Here is a 17,162-nt window from a genome sequence, read left to right as displayed (position 1 = left end):
TCTATTCTGAGCTACAGCACAATGGCGCTACATATACACAACCAACTGATATTGCCAACATCCTGGCAGATAGTTCAGTGCAAACTTCACTCCCCAAAGGGCCCATCACTATACTGGAAGAATGCAAAGCCCCTGTAATCATGGCTGCACAAGTAAAGACCACACACTCCAAAGCCAGGAGCACAGCATCCCTGGGACCCGACAACATTCCAGGCTGCGTTCTGCATGAACTACAGAACGAAGTGGCACCCCACCTAAATACCATGTTCAATCATAGCCTCACTTCAGGCTTTGTACCAACTGAATGGCGCACAGTGACTGTTATCCCACTCCACAAAGGGGTTGCCACTATGGACCCCGGGAACTACCACCCTATTAGCTTGACGAGCCTGGTTTGCAAAGCCATGCAACGCATCATCTTGGAGCTTATAAACAAGGATGTAGGTAACCTCCAAACTCTGAACCCCACTCAGTTTGGGTTTGTAAAAGGAAGGTCATGTCTCCTAAACCTGATTGATGACTTTGAAGCAATCACCAGAGCCATGGATGAGGGTAGGGTGGTGCACACAGCCTATCTTGACATCGCCACGGCTTTTGACACCATCCCCCACTCAGGAATTAGATTAACTCACTAGACTAGGCATAAATCCCTATGTCACAAGATGGGTGGCCAACTGGCTCACTGACAAAACCTACACAGTGAAAGTAGCGGACTCCAAATCCAGTTTCAGATCAGTGACAAGTGGAGTACCACAGGGCTCAGTCCTGGGTCCTCTCCTGTTTGGCATCTACTTCTCAGAGTCCAGGCTAATACAGCAGGTCTTTGGCTAACTAAGTTCACAGATGACTGCAAACTAGGTGCTATAATAGAATCGCCTAATGATGTGGACATTCTACAAAGGGGCCTCACTGAGACTGATGCTTGGTGTCCGTCATGGCCTCAAGCTCAATGCCAAGAAGTGCGTTGTCATCCCCTTTGGGAAAAACACTGTACGCATGAACTACCACATAGGCGGTAGTCTACTGTACACCGAAAGTGTGATGAGACCTTGGGACACAGGTGGACAGTAGTCTCTCCTTTAATAATCACATCGCCACAGTAGTCAGGAAATCCTTCTACGTGGCACACCTCATCACAAAGGGGTTCACCTCTTGAAAAAGAGGTCATTGTTCTTCTCTTTCCTCATCAGACCCATTATAGAGTACAATGCCCAGTTTGCATGTACCTCTCAAGACATCTACAACAAATAAAGGCCACAAAAATTCCTCACTAAGAGGATTACTGGCCTCAAACAGATGCTATGAGCAAACAGTCTCAAAAAACTCGGGCTCTACTTCCTCACTTATCGCCTACTCAGAGGTGACCTCTGCCTAACGTGCAAAGCCATGTCAAACCCAGATGTGTCGGTCATGCTACACTTAAAGAAACCCCAATTCCTCTGAGCCACACGCTCCAGGGACCTAAATCTTGCCACCGCAATAAACAGAACATGCTGGAGGGATAGATTCTTGTCCCAGAGACTTCCCATGCTCTGGAACATAACTACCCATTCATGTCAAGCAAAGCTCCTCATTAGCCCTCTTTAAGAAAAATCTCAACAATTGGATTGGAAATAGGAAATTCATCCAGGGTGCCACTTCTGTGGCTCTGCTAGACAGGGACGATGGAAAATGACTTTCTTGGGTGGCGAAAGCTGGGGAACATTTTTGGCTAGGCTTATATAAGCCCCAGGGCTGATAGTCAAGTACAAGATAGACTTGGAGAGCCTTAAAGAAAATAAACGGGAAAAGATGAAGAGAAACCACTGATTTGGATGGACTTCAAGCTTCAGCTTTGGTAGAAGAGATGGCTGCTAGTAATTTAGAGGAAAAAATGAGTTAGTTGTGCTCAGGGTTGATTTTAAAGTAAATGAAACATAAAAGGAGAATATATCAACTCAAATAACAAATAGCTGGAAATGGAAGAAGCTTTAAACAACATTCAAATGAACTGATAAAACTGCAAAAATTAGTTGTCCAAATGAAGAATAGGCTGGCTGAGTATGAAACTGATCAAGAAGCAATGTTTCAAAAAGTGGTAGAGTTGGAGGACAGAGCACACAGAGAAAATGAGATTTTATGCTGTAACAGAGAAACTGGAAGAAACAAACTGTGTTTATTTTCTGAAAGCGCACTTAAGTAACTGTACTGGTATTCCACAGCAGAGTTTAATTGAAAAGGCACATTGTGTGTATGCTCCAAACCTGGCCCTGAGAAACTAGCCAAGACCTGTATTAGTAATGATGCAATCATACAGCAGAAAGTGTTGATCCTGACAAAATTCTGGCAGAAAGGCAAAATATTAAAAATTGGAAATGGTAGAATGTTTGTGTGATTATTCACTGTACACCAGGCAGAAGAGAAGCAAATTTATCTCCGTTAGGAAATGTCAAGAGGCAGGTAATGAAATTCAGTCTGCTGTTTCTGTCTGTCTTCAGAATATTTTCCTGGGGGATCAAAGTAATTTTTTGATGCAGTACAGCTTGGGGGGGGGGGGGGGTATGATGCAAATGTTTGTCCAACAAGGGGCGGAGCTGTCCAACAGAAGGGGGCTCTTCATCTAATTTTTCTAATGGTAAGGCTTGTAGAGAAACTTTTACTAGTGAAACTTTTTTTTCAGTGTTCCTAAGGAAAATGCTTCAGAGCCAGAGAAAAAGCACAGGAGTTGACTGGAAGAATCTGGAGTACCTTGGACTTGCACCAGAGTTCAGTGTTGCTGGTCTTCCTGTTAATGTCCATCTCCCAAACCTAAAATTTAGTAAATAAATGTGAGACTTTAAAACGTCAGTCACATTTAGGAAGTATGGCTTTAGAAGAAAGTGACCAAGAAAGATTGAATTTTTGTTGCCTTTGTTAAACTTGCTGGGGGAAATAGCAGGCATATGCCTCACTTTATTAATGCTTGGAACGACAATAAAAGGTAAACTGGGAGAAAGAAGGGAAAGGTACCCAAGTAAAGCAATTTCTGTTCTTAATAGTATTTGTATAAAACATTTTATGATATAAATTGCATGTTGTATAGGACAAATTTTTCAGTGAGTGTGATAAAGATACTAAAGTAAACTGGTTCTTTTTCTGTATTTTAGTTTTAAGAAATATAGGTGGGTGGCCACGGTGGTGCAGCGGTTAGTGTTGCCGCCTCACAGTAAGAGTTTCTCTGGTTCAATCCTTGGCTGGGGTGCCTTCTGTGCGGAGTCTGCATGTCCTCCCTGTGGTCGCGTGAGTTTCCTCCGGGTGCTCCGGTTTCCTCCAACATCCCAAAGACATGCTGTAGGTGGATTGGACACACTAAATTGGCCCTAGGTGTGAGTGCGTGCCTTCTGTGGAAGGTTGGGCACCAGGCTGGCAACTCGACACCTTAAAACTCCAATGCCAATCACGAGCGGACAGGTGATCTGCTGTGGCGACCCCTAACCGGGAAAAGCCGAATGAAGAAGAAGTTTTAAGAAATATAGATGTTCTGAAAAGAAGCTGGACAGATTCATGTTTGTCAGTAGGTTGTAATCTTGGGCTGTTTGGATGGGGAATGGGGTGTAAAAGTGCACTGATCATAGTATGTGTAGAATTGAAATGTGTTTTTCTTTTGCATAGGTCTGGATTAATGCCATTGGCTGTGCATTTTTTTATTTATTTTTATTTTTTTTTTGTGAATGCATGTGAGTTTTAAAAAAATGAGACCACAATATTATGATTTTCCTTAAGCAAGTAAATGTTCAGTGCCATACTTCTCAACTGCCCAGATTTTTGCTTCATATTTTTGGTTTGTTCTTCATAAAATTTGTGGGTTTTCTTACAAATCGTGGAGTATTGAAGTCACTAAATGGCAGACATTTGTTTCACACTTCTTATCCTTCAGAAAATGTATGCTAAAGCAAAGCCTGCTATTTTAGCAAGTGTATAAGTGTTATATGACCAATATTTAAAATGTGCCCCTATTTTTAAGCCTTTGTAACCCCATTATTTTTGTCTTTGTCCAATTTTTCACTCTAAGAGGTTGAGAGGTATGTTCAGTGTCCATTGAGAATTTTGGAGCGGAGGGCAGCTGTACATTTTGATTCCATGGAATTAAGCTGACTGAAGGTGAAGGCAGTAAATTGAGAGGTCTTGACATTGTTTACTGAGAGAAACACAAAACTAAAAGGTACAAAGGCAGTTCAGTAAAAAGCAGTTTGAAATTATTTTGAAGTGAAGAATAGATAAGCATAGCTTTCCCATCTGAAATCTCTCAATACAGGTCAGACAAATTTGAATGGCTAGTAATGCTGTATTTGTTGGAACATACACATCCAGAGCCAAGAGACTGATCATGGGCAAATGTGGATGTATTCAAGGTAATGAATTGGGCCCTGACAGCCATAAGCCATGGGCACCAAAACAAAAGGAGGTGGAGTTGCAATATATATAAAAGACATACACACCTGTAGGCTTGTCAAACAGTATGATGCGCATGAAGTACTCCAGGTGCAGTTAACAATTGACAAAGACCCCTGCTCAAATCTTAGCTAGCTACAGGGCTCCATCTCGACTCGCGATGTCCACTCCAGCTATCTGGACCTCTTTAAAGGCATCAAGATTCAACCCTTTACCCTGATTCTGGACGACTTTAACTCTCCATCCATAGATTGGAAAAATGCTCATGCCAAAACACATGCCCAAAGGTTCCTTGATTTCGTCAATGCAAATGCCTTAGACTAGTTGGTTGACACCCCCACAAGAGGTGAAAATATCTTGGACTTTGTATTAACCAACATAAGTAACCACTGCAGCTTCCTTGCAGTATCATCCCTGGTAAGATCCGACCACAGAGCAGTCACTTTTGAAGTCACCATCTCCCCTGACCCCCCCCCCCCCCCCCTGCTTAGCTAGGGTCAAACAAAAAAACTTCTCCAAACCGGATTACAACCTCCTGAGGGAAGGTATAAACAGCTTCACATCTCCCTCCACAGGAACTGGCACATATGTCCAAACCTACACCGAAGTACTACTTGAGCATTTATATAGCTGCATGGAATCAGGAATATCAGACTGGACGAAATAATCCTCCTCAAGGAAGAGTAAACCTGCCTGGTGGACATCTATGATAAATAAACTCTATAATAAAAGGAAAAAATTGCTGAGCAGGACCAAGAAGGAGCAGGTGTCTAATTGGAAGCAGTCTCTTCTTAGCCTGAAAAGCAAATAAGAGCACTAGTGAAATCCTCCATAGCAAACTTGAGTTCAAACTGGTCATGTCTACTAAAGACAGTCATAAGGCTTTCTTCACATATGTCCGCAGTCTCAAGGGAAGCACCCAGATCAGCTCAGAACTGGTGGTGATGGGCACCACGTACACAAACCCTGTAGATATAGCCAACCTTCTGGCAGACAGGTTCAGTGAAAACTTCACCCCCCCCCATCAATAAAACAGGGCATCCCCAGTACCTGCTCCCCCCTAATCTCTAGGGATCAAGTCATAACTGCCTTCTCAAAGGCAAATAATACAGCCTCCAGGGGACCCAATAACATCCCAGGCTGCCTCTTGTATGACCCTGCACATCCATTAGGCACCCTATTCAACCAAAGCCTGAGTACCGGCTTCATCCCGGCCGAGTGGAGGACAGCTACTGTCATCCCTTTGCACAAAGGTGGAGCATCCACTGATCTAGGAAGTTATAGACCCATTAGCCTAACTAGCCTGATTTGCAAGGCCATGGAGCGAATTCTCATGGACCTAATTAACAAGGACATTGGCAGCCTCCAGACACTTGATCCCACACAGTTTGGTTTTATCAAGGGGAGGTCATGCCTGTTAAATTTGGTCGACTACTTTGAAATAGTCGCCAAGGCCATAGACGAGGGGAAGACTGTGCACACCGCCTACCTTGACCTGGCCAAGGCCTTCAATACTGTTCCCCACTCGGGTATAATAGATAAACTCTCTCAACTAGGCATCAATCCATATGTTACCAGATGGGTAGCAAACTGACTTACTGATAGTCAAAATAGGGGAAGCCACCTCAAGTAGTAGACCCGTAATAAGAGGTGTACCCCAGGGATTGGTCTTGGGGCCTCTGCTGTTTGGGATATACTTCTCAGAGGTGCAGGCCAAATCTAGTGGGCTATGGCTGACCAGGTTTGCAGATGACTGCAAGCTGAGTGCTGTCTCAATTCCCCTAGTGAAGTAGACATTCTCCAAGAGGGTCTCACTCAAACAAATGACTGGTGCCAGAAACATGGCCTCAAACTGAATGCCAAAAAATGCATCATTATCCCTTTTGGGGAGAATGACGTCCCCACAAGTTATCACATTGCATGCTTAGTGCCTTATTAATAGTCAGTCGTGAGGGCTTGGGCACCCAGGTTGATAGCAAACTGACTGTTAACCACCATATTGCCTCCATTGTACAGAAAGCTTTCTACATGGCCCACCTCATTAGTAAGGGTATTTCATTCAGGGACAAAGATGGTCATGACATCACTGTATTCTTCCTTTTATAAGACAGATTGCCGAGTCTAATGCCCCTTCCGGCATGTACCTCACAAAGCACATACAGCAGCTGGGGAGACAGAGATTTCTCACCCAGAGAATCCAGTGCCTCAAGCATCTACCCTACACAGGCTAAAACCTCTGTCCCTCTACTCAGTCTCCTACAAACTCCTCAGAGGTGACCTCTGTCTAGCATACAAAGCAACCTCAGACCCCACCCTGATGGGACTGCTGCATATCTGCAAGTCAAGCTGCACTCGAGTAAACCCGCATTTGTGTGACCTCAACCTGGTCTGAGAGATCGATAGAACTTGTTGGTGGGACAGATTTGTGTCCCAGAGACTCCCCCTTTTGTGGAATAGACTCCCTCTCCATGAAAAGCAGAGTACCTCATTAAACCTTTTTAAGCACAACCTGGATAACTGGATGGGGAACAGAAAATACGCCCCTGGGATTCCACCTATGTCCCTGTTGGACAGTGGCATAGGGTGCTGACCTATTGGAACATGGGCTAAATTCTTGGCTAGGCTTATAAGGGCCTTGGGGCCAATAGCCTCGTAACTTCCTGTAATATCAATATCCCATTACTTAGTCCTGTCTCCCCAGTTGCCACAAGCATTGTTCAAACCTAACTTTTACAGTTGTCACAGAGATTTGGATTTCATTTTAAAACTTATTTCAAAATTTATAGAAAACCACTTGACAGAAATTTTCTGAATGAATCAAAATATTCTCACATTAAAAATGGACTTGGTATGAGAAACAGTGAACTTCTCTTCTCTTGAAACTCGCATTTAGTGAAAATGGATCTGGCAGCCCATTAAACTGCAAGAGAAGTGATAGAATTCATACTCAATTAGTACTTCACTATATGCTATTAATCATTGTGAAAGCTGCAGGAATGCAAGAGACAAGTGTCTAACACATTTGATAAAGGACTGTCACAACTTGCTGGATACTTGTCTCTTTTCATGAGCAGCACAGGACTACTTACTGTCTGAAGTAGCTTGGCAAAATCATTTTATAAAACAAATGAAGGCTAAGGGGATCAAAACATGTACCACAGGAAGCAGCTCTTTTTAACAACTCCTAGCCTTGCTCATCTGCATTAAGTGCTAAAAAAATATTGTAGCCCACCCTACAAACCTGTGCAAGTCTGATGGACATTGATGGACTGCAGTCCTCTGTGATATACCAAAAGAAAGAGTTAAATGAGGCCTGACAGATAATGTGGAGGATTAAGACTCTTTTTCACCCATAGCCAAGGTGCAAGGTCTGACACTGAGCAAGTCACTTGACAATTCAGCTGCCCCCTCCCAACTGAGGAATTTTACATACACACACACACACACACTTCTGTGGTAGCTATAACATTGATAATGTGTTTTAAAAAAAAAAACTTGCTGAGGTGCTGTCCAAGTGGTCTGGTGAAAGTGCAGATTGTTAGTTTGCATTTTTTTTTTTGAGAGCTTTTTTTCATTTTTAAAGCAAGGAAGCACAGGCCAGGCCCCCAGCTAGCAAAAGGCCCCTAGGCAGCTGCCTAGATTGCCATTTGCCAGAACCAGCTCTGTTCCTCAGGCTGAAGACCATGTGAACCTTCAGTCTCTAAGTTAACAAAAGATTAAAATTCTGAATTTGGGAAAAAGAATAACCACCTTTGTATTCCCTCTCCTGTGTCTAATGTGGCATCAGAATGTATGGTTCCTACTGTTAGGTTCACATTAAATTTGTCAAAATGGCTGTATGTGCTGTAGTTGTAAAGCTCATTCAGTAGAGGTGAGTCGCCAACTTTCTATTTAGCACCTAATAAAGGACGTTGGCATAGTAAGTAGATTCCAAATTCTCAGTGCAGAGGTAAGGTCCCACCCCATGACAATTTTGTGAAGGCTTTTTTTTTCCAAGCTCAGTAAAAGATTTCTGGCACCTCAATTCCTGCCACATTTTTATTAGGGAGCAGAAAGTTGACCACAACCTGTAAACCTTAACTCCAAGATACAGAGGCACAGTTTTTGTACCATCCCAGAAGAAGCTGGTATTAGTATATCACTGATTTCAGTGTCCCATGCTGTGTTGTTGCCAAGACATTGATGCTGGAGTCTGCTTCAGCTGTCTCCGTTCTGACTTTGTGACAAAACTCTATTAGCTAGCCATGATAATAAGTACATATGAAAGTCTTCAGTGGGTTCCTAACTTTTTTTAGCTGCTGTGTTCCACTGTTGTGACATGACAGTGATTTCCCCAGAATTGCATTGTTAAGATCTTGTGTATGCATTTGGGAATTTAACTTGCTTATTCCATTGAACTGTGCTGTATTTTATTATGCAGGATAATGAACTTGAGAAGATCACAAGAAGATTTACAATTGAGCTGGCTAAGAAAGGTTTCATTGGTAAGAAAATCATCTTAAGAAAATAATCTGACTTGTTAAACATTTTAGTGAAATGTCTTGTGTTTAGTGAAGACCTACAGCCAGCAAAACCATGAAGTATTTTGTAGTCTGTGTATCTGACTGTTTAAATGTCTTAGTTTCACTTTTAATTTTACATAAAGTGCTAACGGTATTTTCTCCATTCCTGTTTCTCTATTATTCATAACATAGGAGGAGGATGATTGGTTCGCTGATCATAAATAGCTTATGTGTTCAAGACAAAGATGCCAAGAAATTCACCTTGAGTGAAGCTTGAGAGCTGAATGTTGGCATCCATGTTAAAAACGTACAGTAAGGGTTATGATTAGTGAGACTATCTTAAATTAAGTACATGGAGCTTTATCTGTTCCATCTAGTACTAACCAAAGGGGGAAAAAAAATCAAGTGTTTTCCCAGTTTTCAAAGCTGTAAAACACTTTGCGAGCACTGTCCGAGGTGGTATAACTTAATCTGTTACATTTACACTTGCCGCCATACCTCTCAAGTGTCTAGATTTTTGCAGGATGTCCAGATTATTCCTTCATATTTTTAGTCTGTTCCTCATAAAATGTTTGTTTTTTAGACAAACCACTGAAGCTTGAAGTCACTAAGTAACATACATTTTGAGTTTCAGCTTTTGCAATCTTCAGATTTTACAGCCATCACACGTTATTCTAGCAACTATTTTTTATACATGAAGTTAGGAATATGTTAAGGGTACAGACAGCAGGGAAGAAACAAATGTTTTGTTCTGCTGCTGTCATTTGTTGTCATTTGATAGTCAGAACAGGCAAGATTTTCTTGCCTAGGGTTGGAACTGACCTTAGCAACATAAGTAGGGGGAACTTAACATCTGTTAAGGTCGGGCTGCATGCCATTCTGGCGCTCAACTGATTTAGTCTTTTTCCGAATATCCAAGAGTAATTGGCGCAGTCCATGCATTACATATTGATTGGTAATTTGAGAGGGGCACAAGACTGTTTTTAGAATATTTCAGCAGTGTTTATAACCCCCTCCCTGATGGCTCACAAACTGTGAAGCCTGGAAGTAAATTAACCATCAAGTGTACAGGGAGGGGCTTGCATGAATTTCTAAGCTATTATTTGAGTGCTTTTAAACATTTGATGTTTTGGAAATATTAACACTAGTTAAGAATGCTTTTTGGTTTTATAAATGCATACTTCTTGACTGTGGGTCTTAATGGGAAGCAGGAGCTGTAAGAAACACTTAAAATAAAAAAAAGTATTAACAGCATAATATTACAGAATCTTTATCACCCCTGTTTATGAATTATTAAAAATGTTCGTTTCTCGAAACTAAGTTAATGCTTTGTGGTCCCTAGTAGCTTCCTGAACAGAAGTATAAATGGATGTGAAAAGCTTTCTTTTAAAAAAAATAGTATAAGTATTCTACTCTGGGATGTCTAAAACTGCATTGAAGTAGTGCAGAATGTTTGATGCTTTAACAGATTTTGACTAACAATTTGGTTTCTGTTGTAACGTTACAAATAAATCACCACCGTAACGGTTACAAACAAATGCAATCTGAGGGTCAGGCTGCTCAATCTAGAAGTCTAAATCTCAAAATGGACTCGCTCAAAGCACTCCTTAAAATGGAGAATATCGACATTTGTGCTGTAACAGAGACCTGGTTCAGAGCAGCAGAAAACATCCCTGCACTACCAGGCTATAACTCATTCCACACCTTTCAGCCCAGAACTTGGACTGAAGCTCCAAAGGTGGTGGTGTTTCCATATTCATAAAGGATGTGCACACCTCCAGACTGGTAGCCCAACATAATGCATCAGAGATACTTCAGGTGCAGCTAACATTGGGTAAGACAGCGATTCAGGTAGTAGCCTTTTATAGGTCCCCTGTCCCAAGACACTCACTCCATGTTCTTAAGCACCCTGGAGAATATTTGGGTCCAACCTAACACACTCCTACTGGGTAACTTCAACTACCCCTCCATTAATTGGGAAAACTACTCGTGTACCAGTACACTTGCCCAACATTTCCTGGAATTCATTAATTCCAATGCTCTGGAGCAGCTCGTTCTTACCCCCACTAGAAGTAGCAACGTCCTTGACCTGGTCATTACTAACTGGGTGACCGTTGCTCTACACCAGTAGTCCACTCCTCCCTGGTTGGATCCAACCACAAACTAATCACCTTGGAAATCCACCCCCCCCCCCTGCAAAAGTAACCACCATGAAAAACTTCTCTAAAACTAACTTTGAGCTCCTAAGAACAGAGGTGGCTAACTTCACGGCACCCGTGCAAATGGAGCATAGTTGTATGACTGCCAAATCATACACCAATGCACTGTACAAACACATAACAAATGAATGGATCTTGCCATACCCAATAGAACCAAGATGCTGTCCTCCAAAAAAGGAAGCCAATTTGGAGGTCCCCTATCCTAAATAAATTCTACAACAGGAGGAGGAAACTTATGCGGTATAAGGTGAAGTCCCAAGACTGGAAAAACTCCCTTATCAGCCTCAACAAAAAGTTGAGATCACTCATCAAATCCTCTAAAGATAGCTATGAAAACAGAATTGCAGCAGATAGTAAAGACAGCCACAAGACCTTCTGTAGTTATGTAAAGAACCTCCATGACAATACCCAGATTTGCTCTGAGCTACTGCACAATGGTACCTCCTATACCGAGCCAACAGATATTGCTAATATACTGGCTGACAGATTCTGTGCCAACCCCCCCCCCCCCCCAAAGGACCAGTCACAATACCAGTAGATTGACAGGCACCCACTGTTACTGCTGCACATGTTAGAACACTGTCCCAAGGTCAAGAATACAGCTTCAATGGGACCTGACAATATCCCTGGCTGTGTTCTACATGAACGACAGAATGAATTAGCACCTCACCTGTGTGCCCTGTTCAGTCACAGCCTCACCTCAGGCTTTATCCCTACCGAATGGTGCACTGCTTTAGTCATCCCTCTCCACAAAGTAGGAGCGACTACAGACCCTGGGAACTATTGCCCCATTAGCTTGACAAGTCTGATATACAAAGCTATGGAGTGCATCATCATCATGGACCTAATTAACAAGGATATAGGGAATCTCCAAACTCTGGATCCCACACATTTTGGTTTTGTGAAGAGTAGATCATACCTGCTCAACTTGGTTGACTTCTTTGAGTCAGTCACCAGAGCTGTGGGTTAAGGCAAGGTGGTTCATGTAGCCTACCTTGATCTGGCCAAGGCCTTTGATACCATTCCCACTTGGGAATCGCAGACAAACTCACTAAGCTAGACATCACCCCTATATCACTAGGTGGGTTGCAAACTGGCTCACAGAACCCACAGTGTGAAAGTAGCTGACTCAAGTCAGACTGCCGACGAGACACGAGTGGAGTCCCACAGGGATCAGTCCTGGGTCCTCTCCTGTTTGGTATCTACTTCTCAGAAGTCCAGTCCCAACACGAAGGGGCTCTGACTGACAAATTTCAGACTATTACAAATTGGGAGCCATTATTGACTCCCCAAGTGATGCTGACATCCTACAGAAAGGCCTCACTGAGACCAACGACTGGTGTCAGTACCATGGGCTTAAGCTCAATGCCAAAAAATGTGTTGCCATCCCCTTTGGGAAAAACCCAGTTTCCATGAACTAACATATCATTGGTAGTCCACTGGTCACAAAAGGAGTTTATAAGAGATCTGGGAACATAGGTTGACAGCGACCTCTCTTTTGACCACCACACTGCCACTGTGATCAGAAAGTCCTTCTTTGTGGCACATCTCATTACTAAGGGTTTTGTATCCAGGAAGAAAGAGGTCATAGTCTCCATCTACTCTTCCCTCATTAGGCCAGTCATCAAGTACAGTGCCCCATTTGGCATGTACCTCACTAGACACCTGCAGCAACTGGAGAGGCCACAAAAGTACCTCACAAAGAGGATCCTAGGCCTTAATCACTTGTCCTATATGGACAGACTCAAAAAAACTCCAACTATTTTCTGTCCCAGATCACCTACTTAGAAGCGATCTCTGCTTGACTTATAAAGCCTGACCCAGCTCTGTTAGAAATGCTACATTTAAAGAAATCCCAATCACTCCACACCACATGCTCCAGAGACCTCGGCCTAATTACCACAATCAACAGAACGTGGTGGAGGGACAGGTTCATAACCCAGACACTGCCCATGCTGTAGAATAGGATTCCCATACATGTCAGAGCACCTCACTCTCCCTCTTCAAGAGAAATCTTGATGAGTGGATAGGAAATAGAAAATTCACCCTGGGGATCACTCCAGTGGCTCTGCTTTTCAGAGGCACTGGAAACTAAGTTCGGGTGGCACGATGTGGGGTAATCCTATGGACTAGACTTGTAAAGGCTCCAGGGCCATTAGCCTAGTACACACCTATGAACCTACTTGCCTGTACATGTTATGCACATTTCAGCTTGTGGAGCAGGAATCTAGATTGCACTACAGTTTAAAATTATTTTTACAATGATGTAGCTGTACTATGTCATGATTGCCAGTTCCATGACTTTACAGTTTAAGGCTCGTGCATGATTTGAGCAGGGTTACTGTGATAAAGCTTCCCCTTTGCCTCATGGGGGCATGAGGACTAAACTTGTCACGAGGGAAGTGGAAGAATGTCCCCACACAGAAAAAAAATATCCTGTGTGTGTTAATAAATTATTTTGAACATTATTTCATGTGGGACTCTAGATTATTTGCTTTTCAACAAACTATTTAGGATCCATTCATTTTAACTTTTTGCTGTTAAGCATGTCAGCGTCCACAGGTAAATAGATTATAACCGACAGATTCAGCTTTTAGGGACATTTTTGGCTTGAAGTTGAACTCTGTCTTATTTGACAGTACTTGTTCAGCAGTTTCTGTTGATTCTGAGAAAGTAATGATGTGAAGTTCAGTCTTGCCATTCATTCTTACAGATGGGTTCGGAGCCCATCCTTGGCTCCAAGTCGGCCAACTACAAAGCTCTAGGTCTTCAGACAGCTTGAGGCCAAGTCCCTATCCCGTGATGTACCTTGAGTTACCTCGGATCTACTTTGCTGCTGCAACAGATTGGAGGTTTCCTCACAGCTCTGGCCAGTATAGTTTTTCTTGTATAGATGGTTCCTGTATTTCACATCATTGTAGTTTAGCTCTTCTTCATATTTTTCATAACATTTATATATTGCCTAGCTCTTTATAGCATTTCAAGGCTATTTTTTGTTGGGCCTTTACTACCTCCCTCCCCTTTCTGGTGTGCCTTTTTGGTAGAATAGAAGTAATTATAGTTATAACAGTGTTATTAGTGATAGTAGTTAGGATTTATAGAGGCCGTTTTTGTTTTAGGGCTAATTTACTGTTTGATATAGTAGTGTGCTAATTGAGATTTTTTTCAATTCTTATTACTCTTTTTGTCTTTATAGAGCCTGTGTGTTTTAAGGGCTAATTACAGTTTAATACTTGTGTGTATGTTGACTTTGATAGTTTCACTTGTAGTGTAGTTGTGAAGTTGTTCTGTCTTATCTTGTGTGTGTGGTTTGATATTTTTTTCAGCAAAGTTTGTGTGCATTTGCATTATGGCTGATCAGGATAAGGAAAAGCAGCCAAAGTATGCTTTTAAAAAATGTCCAAAGTGTGGACAGAAAATGTCTGTGACTGATAGATACGTCAGTTGTATTTACTGTTTGGGTGCCCTGCACTTACAAGAGAGTTGTTCTATCTGCCATTCTTTTAGTACCAGGGTCCTGCATGAAAGAAATAGGAAGCTGATTGACAGAGGACTTGTGAAATCATCTTTTCAGGAAGCTTTGGGTGACCATGATAAAGCTAGCAAATCCCTGAAATCTTCCAAGTCCTCTTCGTCGAAGCATAGTTTTGGATCTGACAACATCTAAAAAAGACAATAGACATAGACTCCACAGCCTTCAGAGCTGACCGTCTTAACTTTCCGGCGCCAGTCCCCAGTCCTGGAACTGGTCTGTGAAGTACCTAAGTCACTGATCTTACAATCAGTGGCACCCTCGATCCACTCTTCTCGATCCCCAATAAGCCTATCTGATTTGGATGTGGATCGTGTGGTGCAGAAGTTTGAGGCACCGGCATTTGCAAAATTTTTATCGGCTCTGACCCAACTAGTTTTGGAACTGAAAACTGTTCTTCCATCTTCTTCTTTTCCTCCTCTGAGCCATACCGGACCTTCGGAGCCGGAGGAGTTGGAGCTGATGATTGTGGAGCCTTGCTCCAGTGCCATTGGTTCCAATTACTCTGACCTCCTTGGAGCCCATTGAGAAGTCTAGAAGCAGTCACTCGCCGGTCGAGTCCGGGCAGGATAGTCTCACCGATCTTTGGTTCCGACTTTACCTCTTGGGACCTCGGCTAAGATGAGTTTGGCTCCTACCTCTAGATCGGAGCCCACTGTTCTGGTGCCGAGGGAGTAATCTGTTTCTTTGGATCCAGGGGTTCCTTCCCCACCGGAGCAGAGGTGCTTTTGAAGATGCGAGGAAAGTAATGTCCCCCAGGACATCCACAACTTTAGGGCCAACTACCTCTTCTCTAAAAGCACCTGTGTCTACTTCTGCCTCACAGATCCCTTTGAAGCGTAGAGACCCTGAGCCTCAGGAAGCCCCATTGGGTGGTCCCTGCTCTTCCAAAACCTCACAAGAAGCTCCCACTGATGAGATTTCCAGGAAGAGAACTTACAAGAGGAAGCATCTAGATTGCCCTCAGGAGTCTATCTCATCTGACACCTGACTTGGATGAATCAGAAGGGTCCCCGCGGCCCCCCTCTGAAGATCTCATTTGCAGAGATCTTGAAAATCCTAAAGCAGAGGGGGTTAGCTGGAAGACCATCAACCCTACTGAGGATGAGTCTGTCCTCCTGAAAGCGTTTGGGTCTTGGCCTTCCACCTCTTGGGTGTCTCTGCCCTTTGATGAACTTATGGAGCTGGTCTCACAAAGGGTATGGGAGTCTTTGGACACCATAGACCCTGTCCCTAGGAGGCCCAGTAAATTTATTTCTGCCCCTTACAATAAGACCTTTCTCACAAAGGGAGTGCGTGTTGATGCCATGGTAGTGGCGGCAGCCACCAAAAAGGAGATGTCAGAAACTTCTTCCTTGCTCCATCCTCCTAACGGAGACTTTAGGATCATGGATAGATACGGGAAGCACATGTTTAGTTCAGCGACTTTTGCCATGCGTTCACTGAACTACCTCACACATTTCACAAGACTGCAAAGAAACTTCCTAAAAGAGCTTGGTGATACTCTACAGGGTACGGTAGCTGAGAGGGCTACAGACGTCCCAGCTTGCTACCCTTAATTCCATAGTGAACTCTTCCATGTGTTTGATTTCATATGTAGCTGATGGAATGAGTAGGGCAGCGGGTACAGGAATTGCTCTTAGGAGATGCTCCTGGATGCGCTTATGTTCCTTTGTGGAGCCCTTTGTCATCCTTTGTCAACACCCCTTTTGATGGCACATCTCTTTTCTGGCCCAAAGTTAAGGAAACTCTGACCAGGTGTGAACAGGAAGGAAAAACTCACAAATCCAAAAGAAACTGCTGAGGATAGGCTCCAGGATCCAAGAATAATGTAACTTCAGATCACAGTTACAACAGTACCGTCTTTATTGCAACACAAGCGCTTTCACACTGAGCTTTTTCAGGTGTACATACAAAGCAAGAAAACACACCTTTTTAAAGAACACATAATTGAATCACATGACTTCAAACGAACTTTTTAAAGACATAGCATTCACTACACTAAAACTATCAAACAAAACTATCTTCATAAATATTTTGTTCACAACATCACTCAACCCTATTAAACTATTAATGTATCCAAACATATACTAAAACTTTCATTAAAACATTTATTAAAAACAAAACTAAAAACAAAACTACCTACGCAAAGCTCTCCTACTAAGGACTGGTTTCATAGGCTAATTATATATAAATATCTAACTCATTGCTCAATATTTCAAGGTGCTCCATATGTTTAATCTGACTATTAACAGATTCAACCATTACTTTCACCTGTGCTGGTGTAATCTCTTCATAAAACTTCTTATCATCCAACATCTCATACATTAATGCATCATAATCCTTCTTATCCAATAGCACAATCTGCCCAGCATGTCTTAAACATGGGGGAACAGCATAGATTTCATTTTATGGTAATCTCTAGGACTTATGAGAGTGTAAGGGGTGGAGATATTAGGGCTAGGTGGAGATATTAGGGCTAGGACTGAAGAGAGTGTA

At 42.6% G+C, this 17,162-nt stretch overlaps 1 protein-coding gene across 1 annotated transcript in view; it reads left to right on the top strand.

Moving 5' to 3' along the window:
* GLUD1 (glutamate dehydrogenase 1) overlaps positions 1-17,162 on the top strand; it is a 563,305-nt gene that overhangs the window by 89,533 nt on the left and 456,610 nt on the right. Inside the window, exon 4 of the mRNA XM_044056503.1 lies at positions 8,831-8,894. Within this exon, the coding sequence (XP_043912438.1) occupies positions 8,831-8,894 (64 nt within the window). The remainder of the gene's footprint in view (positions 1-8,830; positions 8,895-17,162) is intronic.

This window comes from Protopterus annectens, chromosome 14.part0, assembly GCF_019279795.1.
Source record: "Protopterus annectens isolate FY-2018-M chromosome 14.part0, PAN1.0, whole genome shotgun sequence".
Lineage (NCBI taxonomy): Eukaryota > Metazoa > Chordata > Ceratodontiformes > Protopteridae > Protopterus > Protopterus annectens.
Note: the sequence above shows the minus strand (reverse complement) of the source record. Positions and strands in the feature narration are given on the sequence as shown.